This window comes from Ursus americanus, chromosome X, assembly GCF_024610735.1.
Source record: "Ursus americanus isolate L20-20 chromosome X, mUrsAme1.1.p, whole genome shotgun sequence".
Classification (NCBI taxonomy): Eukaryota; Metazoa; Chordata; class Mammalia; order Carnivora; family Ursidae; genus Ursus; species Ursus americanus.
In genome coordinates, this window is record NC_142164.1 from 38,202,507 (window position 1) to 38,228,251 (window position 25,745).

The 25,745-nt window shown below is 44.4% G+C and overlaps 1 protein-coding gene and 1 non-coding gene across 2 annotated transcripts; both read left to right on the top strand.

Annotated features, from left to right (window-relative positions):
- The first annotated feature begins 1,320 nt into the window (after nucleotides 1–1,320).
- IRS4 (insulin receptor substrate 4) lies at nucleotides 1,321–15,417 on the top strand. Its single transcript, XM_087859854.1, is given in 4 exon segments — nucleotides 1,321–5,182; nucleotides 14,702–14,733; nucleotides 14,736–14,849; nucleotides 15,307–15,417. Coding segments are annotated over 4 exon segments (4,119 nt in total).
- Nucleotides 15,418–24,885: 9,468 nt separating this feature from the next.
- On the top strand, nucleotides 24,886–24,992 carry LOC123780206 (U6 spliceosomal RNA). Its single transcript, XR_006776356.1, has one exon. It is a non-coding gene; the product is annotated as a U6 spliceosomal RNA (small nuclear RNA).
- Nucleotides 24,993–25,745: the final 753 nt, after the last annotated feature.

Below are 25,745 nucleotides of genomic sequence, written 5' to 3' on the forward strand. Positions count from 1 at the left end.
TAATCATAACAGCTCATCTCTGGCGTATTTCAGTAGAATCGAGTCCGAGTTTTTTCAACATGGCTGTATACTTTGCAGGCCCCCAAATTTGTGCTTTTATAGACATCACTAATCAAATAGCCAGAAACCGCATCTTTAACCACCCTACGTTTCGTGGACTAGAAATGGGCTCTGATTAAAGATCGTGCTCATTTTAAAGGCTTAGCTGTTATTCGGGTGCCTGAGAGTCGCGGGCTTTTGTCAGGGCTGGAGCGGGCTCGGGAGTGCCTGCCGCGCGGTGGGAGGCAGGTCTGAGGGCCCTGATCGTTAACACGTTTCCAGGGGGTGCCCACACTTTCTCCAGAGACGCTCGGCTCCCGGCGCGCGGCGGGAGCGAGGGGACCCGCCTGCGACAGAGATAGAGGATTTCTGTGAGGGACAGGGCGGAGGGAAAAGAGGGCGCCCGCCGCCGGTCCCCGGGTCACCGCGGCTCAGGGATCCGCACGAGTTTTAGCACTACCATTAGCAGCTACTTGCAGAGGGTTGTTTACCGCCCGCGTGCGCGACAGCCACACAGTGGAACCCACTCCGGGACCCAAGCCCCGCCCCCGTCGCCCCTGGGCTCCCCTTCTGCTCCCCAAACTAATTAATTCAAGGCTGCCTCCCTGCCAGACACTCCCATTGGCTCCCATCCCGTCCAATGAGAACCTTGCAACAGTTTCACCTGGCTCCCGCTTCCTAAGTAAACAAACAAACTGTCCCGCGGCCGTGCCAGCTCCCCACCCCGGCGCAGCCCGGGACGGGCCGCACTCCGCCTTCGCCGCCACCCCTCGCCCCCTCCAGCCAATGGAGCCCGGGCTGTGGCGCCCTCGCCCGGCCCCGATCGCGGGCCGCGCGCTCCTCCGCCCCTCCCCGCCTCCCCCCCCCCGCCCCCTCGTGCCTTCGTGGACTCCTCAGTAGGACCAGCGTGGCGGGACCCCGCCTCCTCCCGTCGGTCCTCCCGAGGCCCACAGGCCCGGAGATCCCCCGAGCATCTAGGCTGGGGATGAGAAGGCGGCCCAGCCTCTCGGGCCCGCCGCCCCCTCCCCTGCACACCTTTGCGGGCGGCGGCTCGCGGCCCTCCACCACGCCGGTAGCTGGAGTCGCAGCGGCCGCCGCGTGAGGCAGCGGTCACGTGTTGTTTTGCCCGCCGCCGCGCGCTTTGAGTGGAGTGGGCGGGGGCGGGGCCGAGGCGGGAGGGGGCTGGGGCGGGCGGACAGGGGTAGACGGCCTCTTCCCCCAACCCTCCCTTCCCCGAGCCCCCCCTCCCCCTCGCTCACCTTAAAACCGTCGTGCATCACCATGGCGAGTGGCTCCTTCGCTCGCGACCAAGCGACGAGGAGACTGAGAGCTGCAGCAGCGGCAACAGCGGCGGCTCTAGCTGCGGTAGCGACCACCCCACTTCTTTCCTCGGGCACCCCGACCGCACTCATTGGGACCGGGTCGTCTTGTCCGGGAGCCATGTGGCTCTCCGCGGCCTCTGGCTCCCGGTCCGACTCGGAGTCCGATGAGGAGGACCTCCCCGTCGGGGACGAAGTCTGCAAACGCGGCTACCTGCGGAAGCAGAAGCATGGGCACTGGCGCTACTTCGTGCTCAAACTCGAGACCGCCGACGCCCCGGCTCGGCTGGAATACTACGAAAACGCCAGGAAGTTCCGGCACAGTGTCCGCGCCGCGGCAGCGGCGGCGGCGGCGGCCGCCTCCGGCGCCTCGGTCCCCGCGCTCATCCCGCCGCGGCGCGTGATCACCCTGTACCAGTGCTTCTCCGTGAGCCAGCGGGCCGACGCAAGGTATCGACACCTCATCGCCCTCTTCACCCAGGACGAGTACTTCGCGATGGTGGCCGAGAACGAGTCGGAGCAGGAGAGCTGGTACTTGCTGCTCAGCCGCCTCATCCTCGAGAGCAAGCGCCGCCGCTGCGGCACGCCAGGCGCGCAGCCGGATGGGGAGCCGGGCGCGCTGGCGGCTGCAGCGGCGGCGGAGCCACCCTTCTACAAAGATGTGTGGCAGGTAATAATCAAACCCAGGGGGCTGGGGCACAGAAAAGAGCTGAGCGGCGTGTTCCGGCTCTGTCTTACCGACGAGGAGGTGGTATTTGTGAGGCTGAATACCGAAGTGGCCAGCGTGGTCGTCCAGCTCCTGAGCATCCGTCGCTGCGGGCACTCGGAGCAGTATTTCTTCTTGGAAGTGGGTAGGTCCACCGTCATCGGTCCCGGGGAGCTCTGGATGCAGGTCGATGACTGTGTGGTGGCCCAAAACATGCACGAGCTGTTTCTGGAGAAGATGAGAGCCCTGTGCGCAGACGAGTACCGAGCCCGATGCCGCAGCTACAGCATCAGCGTCGGCGCCCACCTGTTAACCCTGCTGTCCACTAGGAGGCACCTGGAAACGCTGCCGCGCGAGCCCGGCGGCTGGCTGAGAAGGTCCCGCTTCGACCAGTTTTACCACCTCAGGGCCGTCGGTGATGGGGAAGACGAGACGCTCCTCACCAGGCGCCACATAACACCCAGCGAACCCGTGCCCCCCTCCAGGCGAGGAAGACTGCACCTGCCCAGAGCGCGCAGGACCAGAAGAGCGATTTCCGCGCCCGCCAGCTGTTTTCGCCGCCTACCACCCAGCCCAGTGCGCGTCCCGCATCCTGCAGAAGTCCCGAGTGACAGAGCTTGCCTGTCTCCTGAAGCTTCTGGCTCTGGCAACTCTGGGGAAGAAGGCAGTCCTCAGGGCCAAGAGGGTCAGGAAGGAAACGGAGGTGACTACATGCCCATGAACGGATGGGGGTCGGGAAACGGCCAGGGTTCCGGAGGTGGCCAGGGCTCGAGTGGCCAAGGCTCCAGTAGCCAGGGTTCAGGAGGAAACCAGTGCTCTGGCGGGGGGCAGGGCTCCGGAGGAGGCGGCCAGGGCTCCGGTGGCGGTCAGGGCTCAAGCGGTGGCCAGGGCTCCGGTGGCGGCCAGGGCTCAAGCGGTGGCCAGGGCTCACGGGGCCAGGGTGCAGGAGGAAACCAACATTCAGGAGATGGCCAGGGCACCGCAGGTGGGCACGGCTCGGGCAGTGACCAGGGAGCCGCTGGCGGCGGCAGGGGACATGGCTCAGGCGGTGGGCGGGGACCTGGAGATGGCCACGGCTCAGGCGGGGGCAAGAACTCTGGAGGGGCCAAAGGCTCAGGAAGTGGGAAAACCTCCGATGGCAATGGTGAACGCGGAAAATCTCTGAAGAAAAGGTCCTACTTTGGCAAATTAACTCAAAGCAAGCAGCACATGCCACCACCACCACCTCTTCCCCCTCCACCCCCAACAGCTGGAGCAACTGGCGGTAAAGGGAAGTCTGGGGGAAGGTTCCGACTCTATTTTTGTGCGGACAGGGGAGCCCCAAAAGAACGCAAAGAGGCCAAGGAGGTCAAAGACTTAGAGACCCCAGAAGGTGCAGCTCAGGGTCCCCACAGAGCCAGAGCTTTTGACGAAGATGAGGATGACCCATACATGCCAATGAGGCCAGGGGTGGCTGCTCCTCTCACAAGCTCCAGTGATTATATGCCAATGGCTCCTCAAAACTTCTCTGCTTCAAAACGCCACTCTCGATCACCTTTTGAAGATTCAAGAGGTTACATGATGATGTTTCCCACAGTGAGCCCACCACCTGTCCCAAGTCCCCCAAAAGAGCCGGATCCTGAAAAGGAGGATGAGTCAAAGGACAATGACAGTGAGAGTGACTATATGTTTATGGCTCCTGGAGCCGGTGCAATTCCAAAAAACCCCCAAAATCCTCAGGGTGGCTCTTCCTCTAAAAGTTGGAGCTCCTACTTTTCCCTGCCAAATGCTTTTCAGGGCTCCCCGTTGGGACAGAGTGAGCACAGTGAGTATGTACCCATGTTACCTGGAAAAGTCCTGGGGAAGGGCCTAGACAAGGAAGCCTCATCTAACGGGGGCCCCAAAGATGCACTTTCAAAGCCTTCAGCCCAGGGGTCATTCTCAAAGCCTGGAGATGGGGGGTCACCCTCAAAGCCTTCAGATGATGGGCCTCCCAAGAACAAGGCTAAGAGACCTAACCGCCTCTCTTTCATCACAAAAGGAAGTAAAATCAAGCCAAAATCACAAAAGCCCACACATGAGCAGAGAGGAGCTGTCAGCTCTAGTGACTACGTCAACATTGACTTCACCAAGAGAGAGAGCAATGTGCCAGCCCCCTTTATTTACGGACTGCCAGGTTCGTGGGGCATCATTGCTGGACCCAGACCATCCGCCTTTTCCAACTATGTGAATATTGAGTTCGGACTGCCATTTCCAAACGCAGCACACAGGCTCTCGAATCTTTTAAGAGCCATTCCAGGTGCCAACCCCCTTTATCTGGAAGGTGCTAGGTGGCCACTTGCACCTCTACTTCGCAGCGCTACAGGTGGCAGTGCAAGTGAGGAAGAGGGTGACTATATCGAAGTGATTTTCAATCCAGCAATGACACCGATCGTGCCTTTTGGTGACAGTGCCATCCGCTATGATGCTCAAACAGGTCGCATCTATGTGGTCGACCCGTTTTCCGAGTGCTGTATGGACATTTCTCTTTCCCCCGGCCGCTATTCCGAACCACCACCTGTAGCCAGGCTGCTGCAGGAAGAACAGCGGCTAGAGCGAAGACGCCCGCAAAGCCGTTCGCAAAGTTTCTTTGGGTCCGCCAGGGCCGCGGTCTCGGCTTTCCCAACCGACAGCCTCGAGAGAGACCTCTCGGCCCCCTTTGCCTCGGCCGCCGCCGCCTCGGCAGCCGTGCCAGCCTTAGCCTTGAGCCGGGCGGTAGCCGCCGCCTCGGCCTCCGCCCTCGCCGTGGCCCCGGGCATCGGGGCAGCAGCCAGGGGCTTGGATGCCGCCGCAGGGTTTGACTCCGCCTCCGTCCGCTGGTTCCGACCTGTTGCTGGCGCCGCGGCCTCCGAAGCGGTCAGGGGGGCACAAAACGTTGCCGGTGGCTCGAACCCGAGAGCCCCCAACCCGTCTGCAGACCTAGCCGGAGGTGAGAACGGGGCCGCCGCGGCCGCGCCCCCACCACCACCTCGCCGCCCTGTGCCGAGTCCCCCCGAGCTCGAGGAGTCTGACAACGACGACGACGACGACGACGACGAAACGTACGTGAGAATGGACTTTGCCAGACCCGACTACAAGAAGTTCGACTCTCCCCGCAGAGGTGGGTAATTTTGGAATTCATTTCCCGAAGTTAATGGTTATTGCTTAATGAATCGATGTCTAAGGCGTTAGGAAAAAAGTGAGTTCCCATTCCATTAACTGGTGCCTATGTAGCACGCAAAGTAGAATTCAGTTTTCATTATTCGCGCACTACCTTGTGATCTTTGCGAAAACTTAAGTTTTGATCCACTCATCAATTTGTTTATTTGGGGGAAAAAAACTCGATTATCACTTAAACATTGGTTTGACTTTTTAGGAGTAGTTAAAGCTGAAGGATATCCATATAGCATGAGGATGCTTTCAAACATCCTTCCCTAACACTTACTGGACTTAGCAAACAGGACACCATAAATTGGAGCCTGTCAACTCCTTTTCAGATCAACAGGTAAAAGCTACTCTGCTACAAATACCCATATTTGATTACAAGAATTTTAGTAAGAGCACAGAATATTAAGCAGTAATCATTGACTGTAACTTTGGGGGGAGGTACACTTTCTCCTTGGACAGTTACTTTTTGAAAAAGCAGTCATTGTTGCTTTTTAGAAAGCAGTCATTGTTACGCTAGTTTGCTGTGATTTACCAAGAAGGTTAAATCTCCATTGTTAGCCTGAATGTCTGGAGGGCACAAAACATAATCTGAAACAACAGGTGATTAAAAGAAGAGCGTGTTTGGCTGTGGAATGTGTTGTTGTGTTGATTTGTTTTGTTTTTACACAGGATACATTGCCAGAAACCTTGAGTGTTCCTTTCCTGTCACTAGTAGTGACAGGCAAGTCACCTTCGCTGTGCCTCATTTTCTTCATGTAACTTCCCGCAAAGAGGGAATGGTGACAACTTGATAATGGGTATGAATATTGTTTGAAAGGCTTAAAAAGCATTGAAAACATCTAATTGGTGTGTCTTCTGGGAAATCCAGTAAAGCAAGATAATAAGGCTGGCGGAAGACCTGACCCCAGGGGCAGCCTTCCCCGGGAACAGTGGAAGTTTTTTAAAGGGTTACTTTTCCAAAGGAAGAAATAAGGGAGAGTAGCAGCTGTCAGACTTGAAAGGAAGACTTAGGGTAAATCTACTGTGTACGTTATGCCACGTTGTTATCAGTGCGTCTGCAGACATTCTCAGGAAATGATTTCCGAAGATGATGTCTCCATAGTCCGTGCCTTCCCTGGTCAGTGAGAATGTGCTTCTTTCCCAGTGAAGGGAAGGGATGGACCCCAGGAGTTTTCATTCCAGTAGTCAGTTTAGTGAAGATTTTTGCTTTGCTTGCTTTGTGGAATGCTTTTGTGATTGGATCTCTGCCCACTGTGCTTGATCAGGCAGAACAAGTCGGGGACTGATCACAACAGTCACCTAACAAGCTCCCTATTTAGTGCAGGTGTAGCCCCCTCCCCTCTCTCCCCCCTGCTTTAGAAAACTTGCCATACAAAAACTCACATTTGCAGCACGGACACATTAAAGAGCGATCATTAGGACGACAAAAGGATGCTTTGGCTTGCCAGGGGATTCAATTCAGATCTCCTTTAAATTTTGACCCCCCCCCAATACACACACACACACACACACACACACACACACACACACACACGCAGGATCACCACTACTGCCAGAGCCATGTATTTAAAATATGTAATTCTGTTTTCAAGAAATTAACTCACAATCAGCTTTTCAGGAACAGATCTGTTTTAGTCTGTAAAGTACATCTGAAAATTGGTCTCAAGCTATTGCTTGAACCTAACTGCTGAAGTTGCCATTTGCGACACTGATGTATGCCAAAGCTGCCTGTTTCCCTGGGGTTCTTTGCAAAGGACATGTTTTCTGAGATGTTTGTCTCTACTTTTCAATACTCTTTGTTTAAACAAAGATTACAATTAGTGAAATCTTGTTCCTGCAATAAACCCTGACTTCCCAAGGATTATCTAGATCCAATTATCATTATTTTAGCCTAAGTTGCTGACTTATAAATAGCTTCAGATGACTTTGTAGCTGTTTGGGAGGTTTGGTGTCCTTGAAATGTATTGCTCATTGAGGAAATTCCTGGCTTTATTGACTTACTGGAGCAAGGAGGCGGCATCTGACAGGGAGGAAGGTGGTTAGCTTAAAACAAGAGAATGAATGTGGAAGCATTTGGGGACTTGAAAGCACTTTACAAAATATATTTTTATTTTGTGACTGGATTCACACTGAAGCGAAGTTTCCACAGCTTAAACTGATGATTGAGTTTCCTGCAAAAGTAGTTGGTCCTGAGGGTGACTCAGGCACATAATTTGCTGAGATATAGCTAAAAAGAAAGATATATAGGAAGAATGTATTGCAGGAAATGACATTTGTTTCCATCCTAATGTAAATCGATATGGTAGAATGTTGTCTGTGAAGTGCTAAGAGCAGGGCAGATGATTCTAATAGGTTGTTTTTTTTTTTACTATAAAGCTATAGAATAATTTTCACCCATTTCTGATCTCTCTTCACCTTCATATCCACGTTAAATATCTGTGTATATATTTATCATGTATGTGTCATGGTAGAAGAGAAAAAATATGCTTTCACAAAGGAACAAAGGCATAGTCTTTATTGGGAGCTATGTATCTCAAAGGGTGATTTTAATTTGAAGCAAGTGCTTAGAACAGTGCCTGGCACCTAGTAAGTATTGTACAAGAATTATTACATAACCATCACCCTTGTCATTGCTGTTACTGTTAATATTACCTGTAGAGACACAAAGTTCTCTGTTCTCAAATCCCACTTTTCAGATAGCCTTTACTTTCATTTAAAATGGTTTGCGTGGTTGTTCAGGGTTGGGGTCTTTAGAGTTGGGATCTGCTTATAACAAGTAACATGAAGTGTGACCAAAAAGCAGGGAGACAGCTCATTTACCTACAGTTACGTTGCACATAAGTAAGTACATTAAAGCCGTTTGTTCAAGACAATTGGAAACACCCAGAAATACAACCTGGACTTGACTTTTTAAATACATTACAGAATTTTTAAAGGGCAGAGTCTTCACATTTTAAACCCATGGGCTGTGTAAGCAGTAGCATTTAGGAGGAAAATGTAGTTTCTTATTTGATTTGGTCTGACTCGACTCATGTATGCATTTTTGCCTCTTTTACTACTGGATCTGAGGTAGAATTCAGAGTTTGAAGGGGCTTCAGGTGAAAAATTCCAATTTTTCCATTCCAGAGATAGGAGGATATGGGCAGCTGCAGAAGGGGCAAGAGAATGATCAGCTGAATCAGTCATGCTGTGATAGCACTTGGTATTAGAAAGCAAAAAAAAGAAAAAAAAATCTGCAGTAACTACCTTTTGAAATGTTCGACACTGTTATTAACATGAAGGAGGTGTAAGCTTCTTTTCAGTGTGCGACTGCCAAATCCTCTTGCAGTAAATGACAGGTGCTGAGAGCAAGTGGCTTTTGTTGTATTGGACTTATTTATTATAAATTACTAGAATAAAATCTCCATATAGCAGAGGTTTTTCGGTCACCATTGACAGGTCACTTATTTAAGCAACATTTCCCCTCACCCCCTGAAAAAAAAATTGGACAATCATTTGGAGTAGAGGTAGGTGACCTATAACAATTAAAGGGGACTTCACTCAATTAAAGTTAACTGAAGTCGTTGGCAGTCACTATGCATTTGCATTCTTCCTAAGAGTCATGCCTCCAGGGCAAAAATTTCGGCCACTAGCAAAACATCTTTAAACAAGGTCTAGGACTTGAGCACAGCATAATATCACAGGTACATAAAAACACAAATAAGATCTCTTGGTTTCCCTTCCTCTCCCAGATCACCAAAAATGAACCAAAATACTCTAGAGTCATTGGAAGGCAGCTGTTTTGGGGGAACAGACTCGGGCTTCTTTAGAAAGACACAAAAATCTTCATGTTGGAATAGGTGAGAGTAACCAGTATAGGGAGAAATCAATATTGTGTGTGATTTAAAAAGGACTGTTGTTGAATTGTCAACTTGTTGCTTGAGGGAATGTTTAACAGTTGCATACTGCTTTATGATTTGCAAAACACATTCACATTCGTTATTTTGCTGGGGGACGGTAGGTCCTGGAGCTGAAGCCGCTGTTAAGAACTTTCCCATGGTCAAAGAGGTAAGTGACAGCGCTGAAAACCAAACCCGTACATCTGACTTTGAGTCCAGCGCTCCACCCAGCCCATCACACCGTCCTCTCATCGGATGTTCCATCTTTTATTTTCCTATTGATGACAGATTATTATATAGGCAAGGGTTGAAAAAAATTACGAGTTTTCTTGAATTTAATAGTAGCAATTTGTTGGGGGGGGGGAATAATTCATTCAGAGTGTTACAGCTGTGAACCATCTGCCAGAGCATGGGTAATTTTCATCGCGTTGTACTGTTCACCATGGCTCCTAGAATAAAAGAATTTGACCTGTACTGGAATTGAATGTTTTAAATCTGGCTTGGGGAGGAGTGTGCTAATCTTACCTCCTCAACACAAATAGCTTGTGTGGCTATGGGGTCCCACAGAGACACTGAAAGGAAAAGAAAGTGAGATGGGGGTGCCTTCCCTAAACTTCCACTAATGGTCATTTCGTTAACTGAAGTCAGATACCTTTGGTTTTCCCAATAATCCATTGGCATTTGCCAGTCATAGCCAAAAGTCTCTTAATTTCATTTTTCCATATGTATCCAATCTGGATATTCTGATCTAAACCATCACAGTGGGCACAACAAGATAAAGTGAGACAGGTGGAAGCAAGAGGGTGGTAGAAATAGACACTCTTCATTTGTTTAAAAAGCCAGCTTGCTTTTGGCAGTCAGGCAAATAGATTTTAGAAGCCTTGAAAATCAAATCTTCAGGACATAAAAATCCTTGTTTAAAATTAAATTCATTTTCTTTAGCACCTTTTTAAAAAAAAAAATGCTTTAAGACTATGTAAAAATAGCCCAGACGTTTTATTGGCACTATCGGAAAATAGCTTTTGTAAAATGCTTAATTAAAGCCTGCAGTATGTTTTGTCTAAGGTGCTGCCAGGCTCTTAGATGGTTAGGCTCATTCACTGGAAAACATTGCTTGGTCCTCAGTGAGAAGTGAGAGATTAAAAAAGCTACCTTTTATGATAATGAAATGAATATATTGCAACACATTCAGTTTTTACCACGACTATCGACTTGCTACTTTTAAAGCTATTGATAACATTGCCAAGATACTGTGCTTGCCATATGAGCTTCAAATATATGCCCTAGCAATTCTGCCTTGGTTATTGGTTGTATGGATACAGGTCCTACATTTCCATCTTCTTTTGGAAAAAAAAAAAAAGAGTCTTCTTTTAGAAATATGGGCTGAACACTGGAGAAATAGGATGTTTTTTAAGAGTTTTTAAAATGTAGACGTCTATCCTATTACAGGTTCACATTCTTTTTGAGGGTACCTTGTAATTTCTTTTTTTTTTTTAGGATTTTATTTACTTGTTTGAGAGAGAGAAAACGCGCAGGGGGAAGCGAAGGGGCAGAGGGAGAAGCAGACTCCCCACTGAGCAGGGAGCCTGACGTGGGACTCGATCCCAGGACCCCCAGATCATGATCGGAGCCATGAGCCGAAGGCAGACACAAAACTGGGCCACCCAGGCGCCTCAAGAGGGTCCCGTATAATTTTCTGGTTGATTCCTTTTAGAATTAACGGAAAATATGTACTTAAATACTTGTTTATGAAATGAGAAAGTTACTCTTTCTCACTAGCTTCGTGACACCCTTCTTATGGGCTAGGGTTGCGCTGGATGTACCATGGGAGTTTGGCCCTCCCGTGCCTTTTGCCAAATGTGTGTCCCTGATTTTAGGAAACCATATCCTTTCCTGGTCGGTCTCTGGCTGAAAAGGTGAGGAGCGCTCTGGGAGTCCTGCGGGGCTCCTAAAGGACTCAGTGCCCCCTCCCTCGGATGTTTCTTGTTCCTACTCCACAGCCGTTGTTGGGACTTAGCCTGCAGAACAACCTTCCTTGAAGGGCTCCTTGTTTTGCAGGTCCAAGGCAGTGCTGCCTGGTCTACTCCCACTTGGCACAGAGGCAGCTGGGCCAGTGTTTAAAGCTATTTTCATGGTTGGATTGACCACAATATGTCTGATGCTAGCCAGACCTTCTGGATTTATTGAATATCCAATTCCCCCCAAACTGTAGTCACTTCAGCTAGTTTTCACAATTTACATAATTTGCCTTTCTATAATTACTCATTTTCTCCTTGTAGGCCTGAACCTTAGAGAGAATATCAAGGAAGTCTATCTTGAAATTCATCTTGAAAACTATTCACATGTGTACCCACGGTGCCCTGGAAAGTCTGACCCATAAACGTGATTGTTAACTTCTGCCTTCTCATAGTTGTGCCTCCAGCCTCCAAGGGATACCAACACTGTCTTCCCCCTGAGAGCCCACCCACTCCCCAGTGACTTCCGCCATGGGGGTGTAGGGGGACACTCTTCCTCTTGCCATGGTTTAAAAAGGTATTTTCCCGGAGTCTGAAATCGGAACTTCAAATACTTCCTCCCACAGAAATGAGCTTGTAAGTGATGGTTGGGTACCGTCAAAGCAGCTCCTCTGTTTATTCAAGAACTGCATAGGTTAATATAGGCGTGCGTTAGATGAACTTACGAACCTATCCACCATTTATGTATAACATTACTTCTGCGGGATAATTTATTCTGAGTTTCGACTAAACAATGAGCCTTGGAATATGTCTCTTTTGTAAATTGGAGACCGCCTATATGAGAATTCTAGTAACTTGCATTCTTTAAGTCTGCAGTAACTAGGCAGCAGAGTGAAGTGGCCCAAGTGTGTGTCGGGAGGTAGTGGAGAAGCTGACCCAGGATAAAAATCCCCAAAGAGTTTGTATCCAGATAAGCAGAACTGGAAAGAACATGCCTACGTGGTCCAGGGCTGGCTAGTGAAGGGCAGGTGTACCGCGATTGAAACTGTCCTTTGAGGAGATGGAGGTTTACGAGTGTCATCAATTTCCCTTAAGAGATACTTTGAACCATTCTGTAACAAACCCGTTACGCCCATGGGGAGAAGCATCTGCTCTTCTGGTCTAGAAAGGAGACAATAGTCTGGTATGATTGGTGTTGTAAAGACTAGCAGCAGTTAGCGCCAGTTTTCACCCTTGAGGGACAGCACTTCGATTTTTTATTAATTCCTAGACAACGACCCTCCTGTATGTTCACAGGACACAAAAAGGGATGATGATCTGTTCTTCTTGGGGAAAAGAGAGAGAGAGAACTGTATATAAGCTAAAGGCAACACCAAGCTAAGTAACATAATTGTGTTATTGTACATTCATCTTTGGGGTCTTTGCTTCCATTTCTCTTCCTTTCATTTGTTTGCCTTCGACACTTTGCTTGGTTGCCCCTGTTTGTGTGATCACCAGTTGATTGCAGGGATAGCGTGTTGACGAATAAGCGGAATGAGGAATGTTCAGAAGAACTTGAGAAACAGTTTTTTGAGTTCTAGACAAATTGGAGTTGAAAAGATAACTAAGGCAACGAGATTGGGGAGAGTGGAAAGAGAAAGCGAGAATAACTGGATATATTGTTATAGTTTTGGCTCTCTCTGGGCAAGGGAACCATTGCTGCTTTGGACTTCAAACCATAATAGAGGCATGTTTATGATTCGTGTAAAGAGGTCTGGAATGCCCTGGAGGAACGGCTTTCTTGGCTCGCCCTACAAATTTCCAGGGATATTAAAGTCATGTGTGCTTTATTAGTATATTAAAGATTAATGTTCAGGTTTATAGCATTATACAAATTGAAACAGAAAAGTTTACTTCATTTGTTTTCGAGAAGAAAATAATACTTGCCAGGTTTGGGGGGCAGGAGTCGGAAAATGTGTTGACCCATTGAAGTCCAATGAATTTTTCTCCCTTACAGAGAAAAATTGCTTGAAGAATCCCCCTCCCATTAGAAGGGGTGGAACTAACCTTAAAAAGGTCTTTGATTAATCCAATAAGGTCATCATTTGTAACCTGTCAGTATCGAGTGGCAATAACACAGCACAAAAGCATGCCACATTATTCAAAACATCACCATTTACCTTTCTGGTGGTGAAATGGCATCAAAACGAACGAGACCAAAAAAATGAACAAGAGACAGAACTAAGATGTGATTATCAGCCCTTTGATACTCATTTTGCAGAGCGTTTCCGGTGGAGTTTTAATCCTGAATTGTTTTCCTTTGCCACCCAGCAAGCTTCTGAGTCACTTCCTTTTGCTCTTCTTTAGAATGTGCTCAGGGAATGTCCACTGATTTTAATATTGGCCTAAGTAAAACAGGATTACAAAGGTAAATCTGTGGCTCGAGTTCCCATTGTGCATTTCTTTTTTTTTTTTTTAAGATTTTATTTATTTGACAGAGATAGAGACAGCCAGCGAGAGAGGGAACACAAGCAGGGGGAGTGGGAGAGGAAGAAGCAGGCTCATAGCAGAGGAGCCTGATGTGGGGCTCGATCCCATAACGCCGGGATCATGCCCTGAGCCGAAGGCAGACGCTTAACCGCTGTGCCACCCAGGCGCCCCCCCATTGTGCATTTCAAAAGCAAATTAAATTATTTTTGGATTATCTTGTTTTGGGTAGCATTATTCATTTCTACTAGCTTAGTTAATCGAGAGTTGACAAATACATTTTGTAATGTAAACTCGAAGTCACACCGTTATTTTCTAGGTTTTAGTATGTTATCAAACATTCAGTCCGTGTTGGTTTAGGCGTTATTGGAAAGCAATTGAAATCTGGATCAATTTTTTAGTAGAGTCTCATTTAAACAAGAGTAAAGAAGAAAGTAAAACAACTCAAGTAGTAACAAATGCCCCTAACTTCTGGCTTAGTGTAATTGTTGATGTGGTCATCGTGTGAGGCTTGATTTGTATGTTTCTAGAAAAGATACAGAATGTGGTATATTATATAGGTTAATAAGAAATCCCTTTTAAAGTACATTCAGTGTGCTATCTAGGAACCTGTTAAAACAAAGTAGCAAGGGAAATTGGTGAGATACCTTTCTAGCCTTAAATTTCTGTTAAAAGCATCTAGCTGAGAGTTTGTGCAAAATTCAATGATGCTCATTTTGCAGCAGATAATTGCATTGCTCATATGCACTCTCACAGTTAACTCTCACAGGCGCCTTTCATCCTGTGTAAACTTAATAGATCCACGGAACCTAAAATTTCCTAAACCCACCGCTGACAGGAAAATGTAGAGGAGCAGCCCTGTATAATGAGTTATGACTAATAGCTGCAAGTAGGCGGAAGGGGTGATGGAGACATTTGATGCTTCATCCACCTGCAAGTTTGTTACGTTTTTAAAACCTCTGCTGAAAGAATAAATAGTTATAATGTATACTGCTGCTTTAATACAAGATCTTGTACTTGAAGCCTACTCTGGGCGGTGCTTTCCACGGATTCTTTGAGATTGGTTGTAATGAAACAGAATACATGGTACTTTGATGGGACCTGGTCTTAAAGGAACACTAGCATCCCATAATCAATTTACTAACCATTTATCCCCATCCATCCCCTCTCCAGCCCAGTGCCTTCTCCAGTGTGCCAGACCCCCCTTCCTCTTGTCCCACTCCCCATTATGCACCCTCTCAATAAGCAGAAGGCCAAGAGAGTAATACCAGAGCCGCTTTTTATTAGACAGATGACGATGTCAACCAAATCTCCTTTACAGGTATGACTTTGCTCTTTTAGAAGAAATTCAGTGACCAAGCCTGGAGGCTATCGCCAAGGCTGTGCTTAAATCCTTTGACTTGTGCCACCTAATCTGGTGAGGGCATAGTCAAGCGTGTAGGAGAAGACAAAACTTCTCTTTGTCTGCCCGATGCCTGGCGCACTTGCTGGCCCCACTGGGAGGAGGTAGACCTGCCCTTGCATTCTGGCCGGGCTCACGCTAGCCTTTGTCACAGGTGGCTGACACAGTTAGGCATGTCCGTGCCGAGCTGGCTCCTCAGTATGGCTCTCAAAAACTACTAGTTTGATTTCTTTTCCTTTTAGAGCCGGGGGTTGGCGGCGGGGGATGGGGGTGGGATGGGGGGGTGGGGGGGGTGGGGGAAGCCGGGGCGGGGGAAGCACTTCCTACTTAAATTCCGAAAGTAACTTTTTGTTTTCTCACCTTTTTTTTTTCCTAGAGTGATTACATTGCCACAAAAACACACTTTAGAAGAAAAGTGATGCTTATGGAGTTTCATCTTTGTCCACTCCAGATCTGCCTAAAAGAAAGAAAATTCAGAGGCTTCTGAATAGAAAACAGCCTGAATTTCTAAAAGCTGACAAACGGATGCTGGCAGGTGAATGATCCTAACATAGATCATTCATCCTGCTGCCTTATGGATCAAGTAATTTTGAGTTAAGAAATTCACACTGTACTTTGTTTTTATTTTCTGGTTTCCCTTCCCCCCACCCCAGCAAGTCTCTTTGAAAGGAAACAAATAGTATAAAAGCAAGCCTCTCATAACTCTTTCCTTCCCTCTTTAAAAAAAATGTTATTTACATATGTGAAAATGTGGCAATTTCACTGATGTGTAACACTTAGATTTAGTTTTGAAGCTGAAAATCCTTTACACAAGAGCAGAAAAAGAAAAAAAAAACCAGTTAGGTTCATGAGAAGGTAGGTATGACCTGGAATCTTTTTCTTCTGAGTAGTACATACATAAAACATTTCTTGATCAAGGTGTTAAATGTCAACTGAACTGATATCTTGATGGGACATATTCAATATCTTACAGACGGGACCAAAGGGCAGATTACTGCAGTTTTTGCTCGTTAACAAAACTGCAGCCTTCTGTCCACATTAAATGTCAACTGAGCTTATATCTTGAATGAGCATTTTCAACATTTTAAAGGCAGAACCTAAGAACAGACTATTTGTTCATATACAATTCTGTGATGTTCTGCCTGCAAATCAATTGAGCGTTTCCAAAACCGTTTTTTTTTTTATTTTGAAACCTACATTTCCCCTTTAAAGAAGCAAAGTTATTCAAAGTCTCCTCACAAAGCCCCTCTGCCACTCTGGGCCTCCCCCCCTCCTTCACCCCATTCTTCCTCTCTCTCTGGCTCCCTGCTGGACACACACTCTGCCCCCGCCCCATGCCCAGGGCTCCTATAAAGAGATCAGTTTCCCATATTCAAGAAATTAGTGCATATCCATCAATCAATATTCTGACTGAAACTTAAGCCAAAAGGAACCTCTTATAAGGTCTTGTTTTCCTTATGGATAACGAGCCTACATAAGATGTATCAAATTTAAAAATAAATCAGAGCAAGCTTCCTCCTCCTGTTTTTGCTTGCCTCTGATGGAAACTGAATTAAGATTTTAGGAACCTGGACCTTTGAGAACATGACACTAACAGGTGGTGATCACAGAGGATAGGTACAAAGGTCTTGAAGCTTGCTTAGAGCTTTGTTACGTGGCGGCACACATGCCATCACTGGCAAACCTCATCACATCACAGATGGGTGTGCGTGTCTGTATAACTGTGCGAGTGCTAGTGTGTGTGCGCACACAAATTCGTGTGTATGCACACCTTCGTGTACCTGTGTACATGTGATTGTAGGTGTACCTGTTGTGTGTAACTCTTAAAAAAAATTGCTTCGCATTTCATGTGCAACTTTGAAGTAGCATACTATTTACGTGAAGTTTTTCACCACTCGGTTTTGATGTCTTTGAACGTGTACTTCTATCTTCAAGCAGCCTTTATATAGTACATGTCGCTTAACTAACTTTTCCGAAGAGCCGAGTTGACTTCTGTTGTTTTTTCCTTGCCTACCAACCAAAGGGATGGAGGGGGCTCTTTTTTTCCCTTGTGAGCGGTGCCGGGGAGAGGATGTAACCGCAGGACCTGTCACTCCTTCAGTGGCTGGTGACTGCGAGGGCAGTAGGTTTCGTCAGTTCCTTTAGACTCTTCTCTTTTCCCACCCCAATCAAATAGTGTGGTGTGGCTTTTGTTCAGTATGTTAACAGTGCACTCTCTAGGCCGCCTTTCTTCAAGCCTTCTGTCACCATTTTTATTTTCAATCAAGTTTTAAGTCACAATCGTTCAGAATTGTGGAAAGAAAAGATGATTTGGGGGAAAAGACTATATTGGTTTATTTGTATATTAGGTTCAGGGGCTGCCAGCAGACGGGGTACAGCATAGATGTGACGCTCGCTGGATAAATAGACGGGAAACCTCATACACAACAGTACCCACAAATAGTCACAGGTACAAATAGTCACAGGTACAGCATAACAAATACGCAGTCTTTCTGACACTACTTCGTAGTTCACAGACACCACTCATTAATTCAGTATTGTGCTGGGAGAATCCTTTTAGAGTATGTATACCAACATATCACCTTCTAGGTACCGGTTTATGCGGCTGTTGAGAAAAAACAGTGATGGAACGATTATTATTATTATTATTATTATTATTATTATTTGGTGACCTTTAGTTTGGTATCAGACGTAGTCACTTGGTCAGTAAAAGCTAAAACTTTCCAGTTCCAGTGGTTCATTACTTTTGCTCTTTCTGCTTCACAGATCTGCTCTGGGTTGCTTTGGCTTTGTCTTCCTTTGTAAATACTGTTATACTCTCTCGTTTCTTTGTAAACATCTCATTTGCAGTTTTGGGAGACAACCTTGCAACTTTGTATAGTGTTTATATATCTGACTTGCCTTTCCATAGAGCTACTCGCAATAAATGTGTTCATGAAAGTTATTCTGTGTGGAGACTCATTTTTCTTAATAGTGTCGTCCCTACTCCATTATACATATATATTTTTTTTCTGCTCTGTGGAAGCACAGACTGCGTTTTCTGAAAAAGCCGTTGGGATAACTTAGGATTCAGGTCAAAGTGACTAAGCTTAGAAACACGAGGCTTTTCAATGCCGTTAATACATTAACTCCCGAGTCTCCAAATGGGGAGGTGGTACTCGTGTGGAGCTTGGCTGAGTTTCCATGTCGACCGTGACATATGAATGGTCTATAGAATCGAGCCCTCAGTGAGGGTAAGGTAATCATTTACAGTTTTCTCTCGTCTCCTTCCTTTGCCACATACTCTTGCCCTTTAATTGACTCCACTTGACCCCCTTGAACAACACAGGGCTTAGAGGCCCCGACCCCCTGCACGGTCTAAAATCCACGTCTAACTTTTGACTTCCCGAAAGCCAACAACTAATCATAGGCTACTGCTGACCGGAAGCCTTACTGATAACAGAAACAGTCCATTAACACATATTTCGTATGTTACATGTATTACATACTATATTCTTAAAAAATAAAACATTATTAAGAGAATCCTGAGGAAGAGAAAATACATTTATGGTACTGTAGTGTATTCATTTTTTAAAAGAATCCGTGTATAAGTGGACCTGCACAGTTCAAACCTACGTTTGAAGCATAAAAATATGCTTATTTTTAACCATTGGGAAGGCAAATATGAGTACATTGAAAATACAACAACGAACAGACAGAAAACAGTTTTGCATTGATGGAACGAAGAAGGATGGATGGGTCGAATATCAAGAACATATTAGTAAATTATACTGCCGGCCTTATCAGAAACCAAAGATTTAAAGGAACACTAGAAAAATAATTTCCTCCCTGTTTCCTTTACCAAATCACCCTTGCCACGCAGAAGGACAATGAAAGTAAATAAGATTTGGGGACCAATGCTTGACCAAGTTTCAATGGGCATCGGGGGAGAGACCTGAGGAGTCAGATGGGGAGCAGGGTAGGGAGTCAGTTCCCACATTATGTGCATAATCCACAAGCTACATTGTATAATTGCAGACAGTTGAGCTCATTGTGTAACTTGACCTCACCGATGTACTTGAGTGGTGTGTAAAGAATATCACAATGGGAGGGTGTAATTAGACTGCCTTTATCATTAGAAATTGTCCACAACAGAGACCGTCTTTAAAAACAATGTATATAGCCGGGCGCCTGGGTGGCTCAGTTGGTTAAGCGTCAGACTCTTGGTTTCAGCTCAGCTCATGAGCTCATGGGTGTGAGATCTAGCCCCGCGGTTACATCATCAGGCTCCGTGCTCAGCGGGGAGTTGGCTTGAAGATGTTCTTCCTCTGCCCCTACCCCCACTCACACATGTGCGTGTGCGTGTGTGTGCACATGCACACTCTCTCAAATAAAGAGATAAACCTTAAAAAACCTATACATACATATATACATACACACATACATTCATATATCTATATATTCATTCACACATTTTAATGTCACAGATATATATGAACTCTAGCCCTAGTCCTCACTTTAAGAGAGGCATATATATTTGTCAGGACACAGCCCAAATGTATTTTATTCATCCCAAACAGCCCCTCAAAGACGTGGGCACATCTGTGCTTACCGAGACCACACGATCTCTGTGTACTCATTCGGTGATTCACATCCTAATGGGACTTGAATTCCTGGAAGAGTAGGCAGAGTCAGTGTGGCTGCTTCCACAATCAGCGGAACTCATTAGCTGGCAAGATTTACATTGTAGAGTGACTGAACAGAACTTCAGCTGCTCCACTCCTTGGTCTCGTAACCACATGCTCGCTATAGAATGTGAAGTGGTACTGTTTCTTTAAAGCATAAAATCTATTCAGAAGACTTATCAGGTAAAACATGCCTAACTACACACTAGTTAAGCACTTCCAGTGACTGCTTAGAAAAATATTACTAGGTTCTAATTGAACCCAAAAGGCATCTTGGAAACGCACCTAAATGCTTTTTTTAATGTTTTGAAAACAAAACTGCCCAAAGGCAGAACCTGGAAAATATGAGCATGAGAATTTGTGTGGGTAAGCCAGATCAGGACCCCTAACTTATAAAATGTGCAAAAGAGAAATTATGCAAAATCAACGCTCAGAACGAGGTTGAACTGTATTCTGTTTGAGAAAAACCAATTCATTTTCCCTCCAAGACATGCATGTTAATGGGTGCTGGTTTTCAGACAGCTACCTTAAGTCCCAGTTTGCTGCTTAAGTGTACTTCAGAGATAAGAAATGCAACTGAGCTGTACAAAATGAGACAACTTTCCTCCTGTCTCTTGTGCATGATAAATGCTAAAGCAATTAGGAACCACTGTTGCATGTTACATTGGAATTTGTCAGTAACATCAGTGGTGTGCTATATAAATGGAGGAAACTTATTTAGAATAAAGTCCCGAGAACCTAAGAGGAGACCACTGGTTTGACTTAATATTAAACATTTGGGTCCCTAGAGTTGAAATAGAAGCAATCCCCTCCTTGATTTTTCAATCTCAGAGTATCTATTACAGTGTCTTCTATATAGCAAGCATCTGAATTAGCATTTCAATAACAAAAGGAGCAAAGAAATATTGAAATGGAAAGCAGATTCTTAAATGTCTACAGAAAAATGTGAGACTTAACAGTTCATTCTGTAACTCCAAGAAGCTTTTCAATGTTTTTGCACTTTCTGCATCATTTTCAGGGAATTGAATACATGGAGGCCTATATTCATGCTCATATTTTTGTTACTGTTTCTTTTAACTTTCTCAGAAGCAGTTTAGGAACCATCTGTCTGACCCTGTTTTTTATTCTTTTTTTTTTCTTCTTTTTGTTAGTTAGGATTCTGCTCATTCTAGGAAGACAGGCAATATTGGTGGTGGTACTTAGTGCTGAGAATTATAGTTAAATGCGTCACATTAATTACACAGTAGATATAACCCATGGAAGATGTCGATGGTGCAAAAAACCGCTTTTGCAAGACTGCTGTGTCTTTTTGTGGGGGTGTGACAATGATACTTGGTCAACATTGGAGTTGTCAAGGATTCTAATCTTGTTCCTTAGCACCTTAGAAAACTATAGTTGACTCTTGGTTGATATAGAGTTGACATTCTGGAATTGGGTTCGGAACTACAAGGGATCTTGGACATGGTATAGACCAAGCCCCACCACCCTTCTATTTATCTATTCACCCACTTCTCTCCCTAGGAGAAATTATTTTAATCACCCTTCCGATCTATTAAAGTCCTGATAAGAAGTCTGGTAAGAGAATAGGATAAAATGATTGGAAATATTTCTTCCTAGTCTGGAGTTTATGACCCATGATACTCCATGGAAAATGAGAGTTTGCCACATCAGATTTGAAAAGAGGATCTCCTCTTCTCCCTCCCTGTCCAGCTCCACCAAGAAATTCCCATTACACCAATGGTGCTCATAATATTTAACTTTGTGGATTCAGAAACTTAAACCAATTTTCTACTTTTCCCACTTATAATAAAGTAAAACTTTATCTTGCCAGAATTAATGAGAAAAAAAATCTTACCTGAAACTCTAATTACTAAATCACAACTGAGACAAAAGACCAGCCTATCCTAATACAAATAGTCATCATTTCAAAAGATATACCAGATGACCCTACATTGAAAGCCCTATGTACCACATAGTAAACAAAAATCCTCTAGACTGATTTTGATGTGTTATTGTAATGAATTTATATCCTGATCCTGCACCAAATTATTGTAAATAATGAGAGAGAAGACTTCCACTTCTGTCCAAGATAGACCGGATTTATTCTCCCACCTGAACAAACACAAATAAAAACCCTTCAAAATATGAAACAAGGGTTTTCAAGACACCAAACATCAACTAATAAAGGTCAGTGATCCCTCAGAGGTGAGAAACAAACTTGGTAAGCCCTACAATTGCCCTGTCTTACTACCTTGAGAGCAGTTTCAGACCATGGTGCAGGGTTGGGAAATCTAAACCAACCCTTTGAATTAAAGAGATAGACCTCTAAGCACACGGAGGCCAAGATGGCTAAAATTCATGAGATACAGTTCCATAGAGGAAAGATCTTCACAGAGAACTCCAGAGATGTGTAGAGGGTCCTCCTTGAGTATTCAGCAGAATACTGACCACAGCAGGCATGGGAGGAAATTAATTGAGGCTATAGAAAGAACCACCTGAAAGAATTAGAGGTTTACAGTACTCAGTACTCACACAGGCATAGAAGTAGGACATGTTCCTATCATCCAGAATGGAAAATCTCAAGATTTATGGGATATTGGATAGAATACTCAGAAGGGTATTGGGGAAAATTTGTCCTAAACTGAACAATGCTCCAGACTTACCTAAGGAATCTTACAAATAAGATCTGAAAGGAACAGCTTTTGAATAATTTGTGTTCCAGGAAAAAAAAACCCCAAAGAATATTTATAAGATTACAAAATATCCAACATTCAACAAGATATGATCACAATGTCTGGCACCAAATAAAAAAAATTAGTGGGCATGCAAAAAAACAAACAGAAATATGACCCATAATGAAGAGTTAGGTTAAAAGGAACCTATCCAGAAATGACACAGATGATAGAATTAGTAGACATGGCCATTAAACAGTTTTATGGCCTATATTGAAAAGTGAATTAGAGAAAGGGAAAATATATAAATGACACAAATGGAACTGCTAAAGATGAAAACTATAATTTTAGAGATAAAAAAATATACTAGATGGGATGAGTGGCAAATAAGATATTGTAGAAGAAAAGATGGTTCAACTGGAAGTCATAGCAATCAAGTCAATTCAACATAAAACAAACAAAAAAAAGAGGAGTAACAAAAAATTAACAGGGCATTAGTGAACTGTGGGACACTTCAAATGTGCTAGTATACATGAGTGAAGTCCATGCAGGAGGAGGGGGGGAGACCAGAAAAATATTTTAAGTAATAAGGGACAAAATGTTTTCCAAATTTGATGAAAACTATAAATTCACAGGTCCAAGACACTTAATAAAAACAAAACACAAGAAACACAAAGAGAGCTACACTAAAACACACTGTGATCACATTATGCGTGGAGGAACAAAGATAAAGATGATAGCAGCTTTCTCATTAGAAATTATGCAAGTGAGAAGACATTAGAGCAACATCTTTAAAGTTCTGATAGGATTTTTTAAAAAGTCTACCTAGGATTCTATACCCAGTGAAAAGAGCTTTCAAAATCCATGGGGAAATAAAGACTTTTTCAGATCTATAACAGCTGAAGGAATTTGGCACCAGCAGACTGCTCTTTAAAGAAAGGAAGTTTCTAATGCTTGGAAAATTAAACAAGATGGAAATAGAGATCTACACAAAAGAACAAAGTGACTGAAAATGGAAACTATATGGGTGAATTTATAAACTATTTTTCTTATTATTTAAATGTCTTTAAAGGATACTTGAGGACATCAGCGGGAATATAAGGACCTCTGAATATTCTTTCCCCTATAAAACTAAGAAGACTGACAAAAATTGTCAGAACCATCGTTTTTAGAACTCTGGAAGTTACCCAAAGACTTGCAACAATCCAGGAACTGTTTACTCAAAAAACAAAACAAAACAAAACCCACAAAAACCAGTTGAATCTTGGTAAGAACACTGACCTTTGTAGTGTTTTCACTTGCCCTATTCCCATCTCCCCATGCTCAGCTATGTGGTAGCCTAGAATACTAATAGCCCTCAATCATTGTGAAAACCAACCACTTGGCAGCCACTGGAGTGCGCCAAAAAGCGTAGTAGCTCCTTCAAAGCCTCATTCCCAAATGACTGTCATTATTGACCTGTTGGGTGGTTCCCAAGATGATCACACTCACAAAGCTTGTTTATATTTGACCTAACACAGAGGTGTGCCAGTGCCAATGAACTTTCCCCTGGGGGCATTTGTTAAAACCAATCAGTATTAGTTGTTTAATATTGCAACGGCCTCAGACTAGATAATAGTTGAGATAAACAATAAGCTTACTGAAAATCTTAAAAGGAAAATCTGAAAGATGTGATGTCCATAGGAGGCTTTGAAAAGCTCTGAAATGTTTTTGTGAACCTAGAAGGAAAAGAACAGGAGCATGCCCAGGGCAGGGCACGTGCTCATGAGAGACCTGAGAAGACAAAGTTCTCACCACTGCCTAACCTGTAGGATTCTATGCCGCAGGAAGAGAAGGCTACAAGGGGGTTGTGAACTGCCTGGCTTAGAGTTGAAGCTATGCCCCACTGAGCTCACAAAGCCACTCAGCAATGGCTGGGAGATTTATTGGTTCCAGGCATTTAAGGAAATCTCTGTAAAGTAACTATCTGGACACTAATATAAGTGAGCAGAGAGTTTAGTGGCCACACATAACAAAAAAGTACAAATTTTGACAGAATTAGTACAGAAACATCATTAAACAAACAAACAAGCAACAATGACAAATAGCTACACCAACAAAACTTTTAGGGGGCATTTCATATGCAAAGTCCTCACATTATTATTTTAAATTTCCAATTTTCAAGAAAAAAATTATGAGACATGCAAAGAAGCACAAATATATGAGCCATGTACAAGAAAAGAACACAAGAAGTAGTCAACAGAAACAATTCCTTGAGGAAGCCTTGACTTCAGACTTAACTTGACAATCACTTTATTTTTTAAAAAAGATTTTATTTATTTATTTGACAGAGATAGCGCAAGAGCAGGGGAGCAGCAGGCAGAGGGAGAGGGAGAAGCAGACTCCCCAGTGAGCAGGGAGCCTGATGCGAGACTCGATCCCAGGACCCCGGGATCACGACCTGAGCTGAAGGCAGATGCTTAATGACTGAGCCACCCAGACACCCCTATACAATCACTTTAAGTCAGCAATTTCAGTTTTCTTAAAAGTAAAGGAAACCATGAGAATATGAGAATTATTCCTCACTAAATAGTGAATGCTAATACAGAGATAGAAATTATTTAAAAAGAACCAATAAGTGTGCTCACTTTGGCAGCACATATACCAAAATTGGAATGCTACAGAGAAGATTAGTGTGGCCTCTGTGCAAGGATGATATGAAAATTCATTAAGCGTTCCATATTTTTAGCTGGAATTTAAATAAAAACTGGGGAAAAAGAAAAAAAGTAAACAAATACTTAAACAAAAAGAAGAACCAATAGAAAAATCTGGAGTTGAAAAGTACAAACGCTGAAATGAAAAATTCACTACTGAGGCTCAACAATACATGTGAACTGGCAGAAGAAAGAAGCAGCACACTTGAAGATTGGTCAAATGAGATTATCCAGTCTGAGGAATAGAAAGGAAAAAGAATGAAGAAAACGGAGCAGAACCATCTGAGAACTATGGAGCACTGTCAAGTGAACCAACATCCATAATAACAGGACTCCCAAAGGGAAAAGCAAGAGATTAAAGGGCAGAAAGAATATTTGAAGAAATGGTAACCAAAAGCTACCAAAATTTGGTGAAATACATTAATCTGCGTGCCCAAAGAGTTCAATGAACTCCAAATAGAAATAGCACAAAGAGAATCTCACCAAGATACATTAGAATCAAACTGTCAAAAGTCAAAGACAAAGAGAGACTCTACAAAGCAGCAAGGCAGAAGTGATTCATCACATACAAGGGATCCTCCATAATATTACTAGGCAATTACTCATCAGAAACCAAGGAGGCTAGAATTATTGGGACAAAAGTGCTAAAAGAAAGAAAAACTATCAACAAAGTATCCTATTGTCATAGAGCTATCCTTCAAAAATGAATGAGAAAGTAAAACATCACCAGATCAACAATCACTGAGAGAATTCACCATATAGAAATAGAAGAAATACACACACACA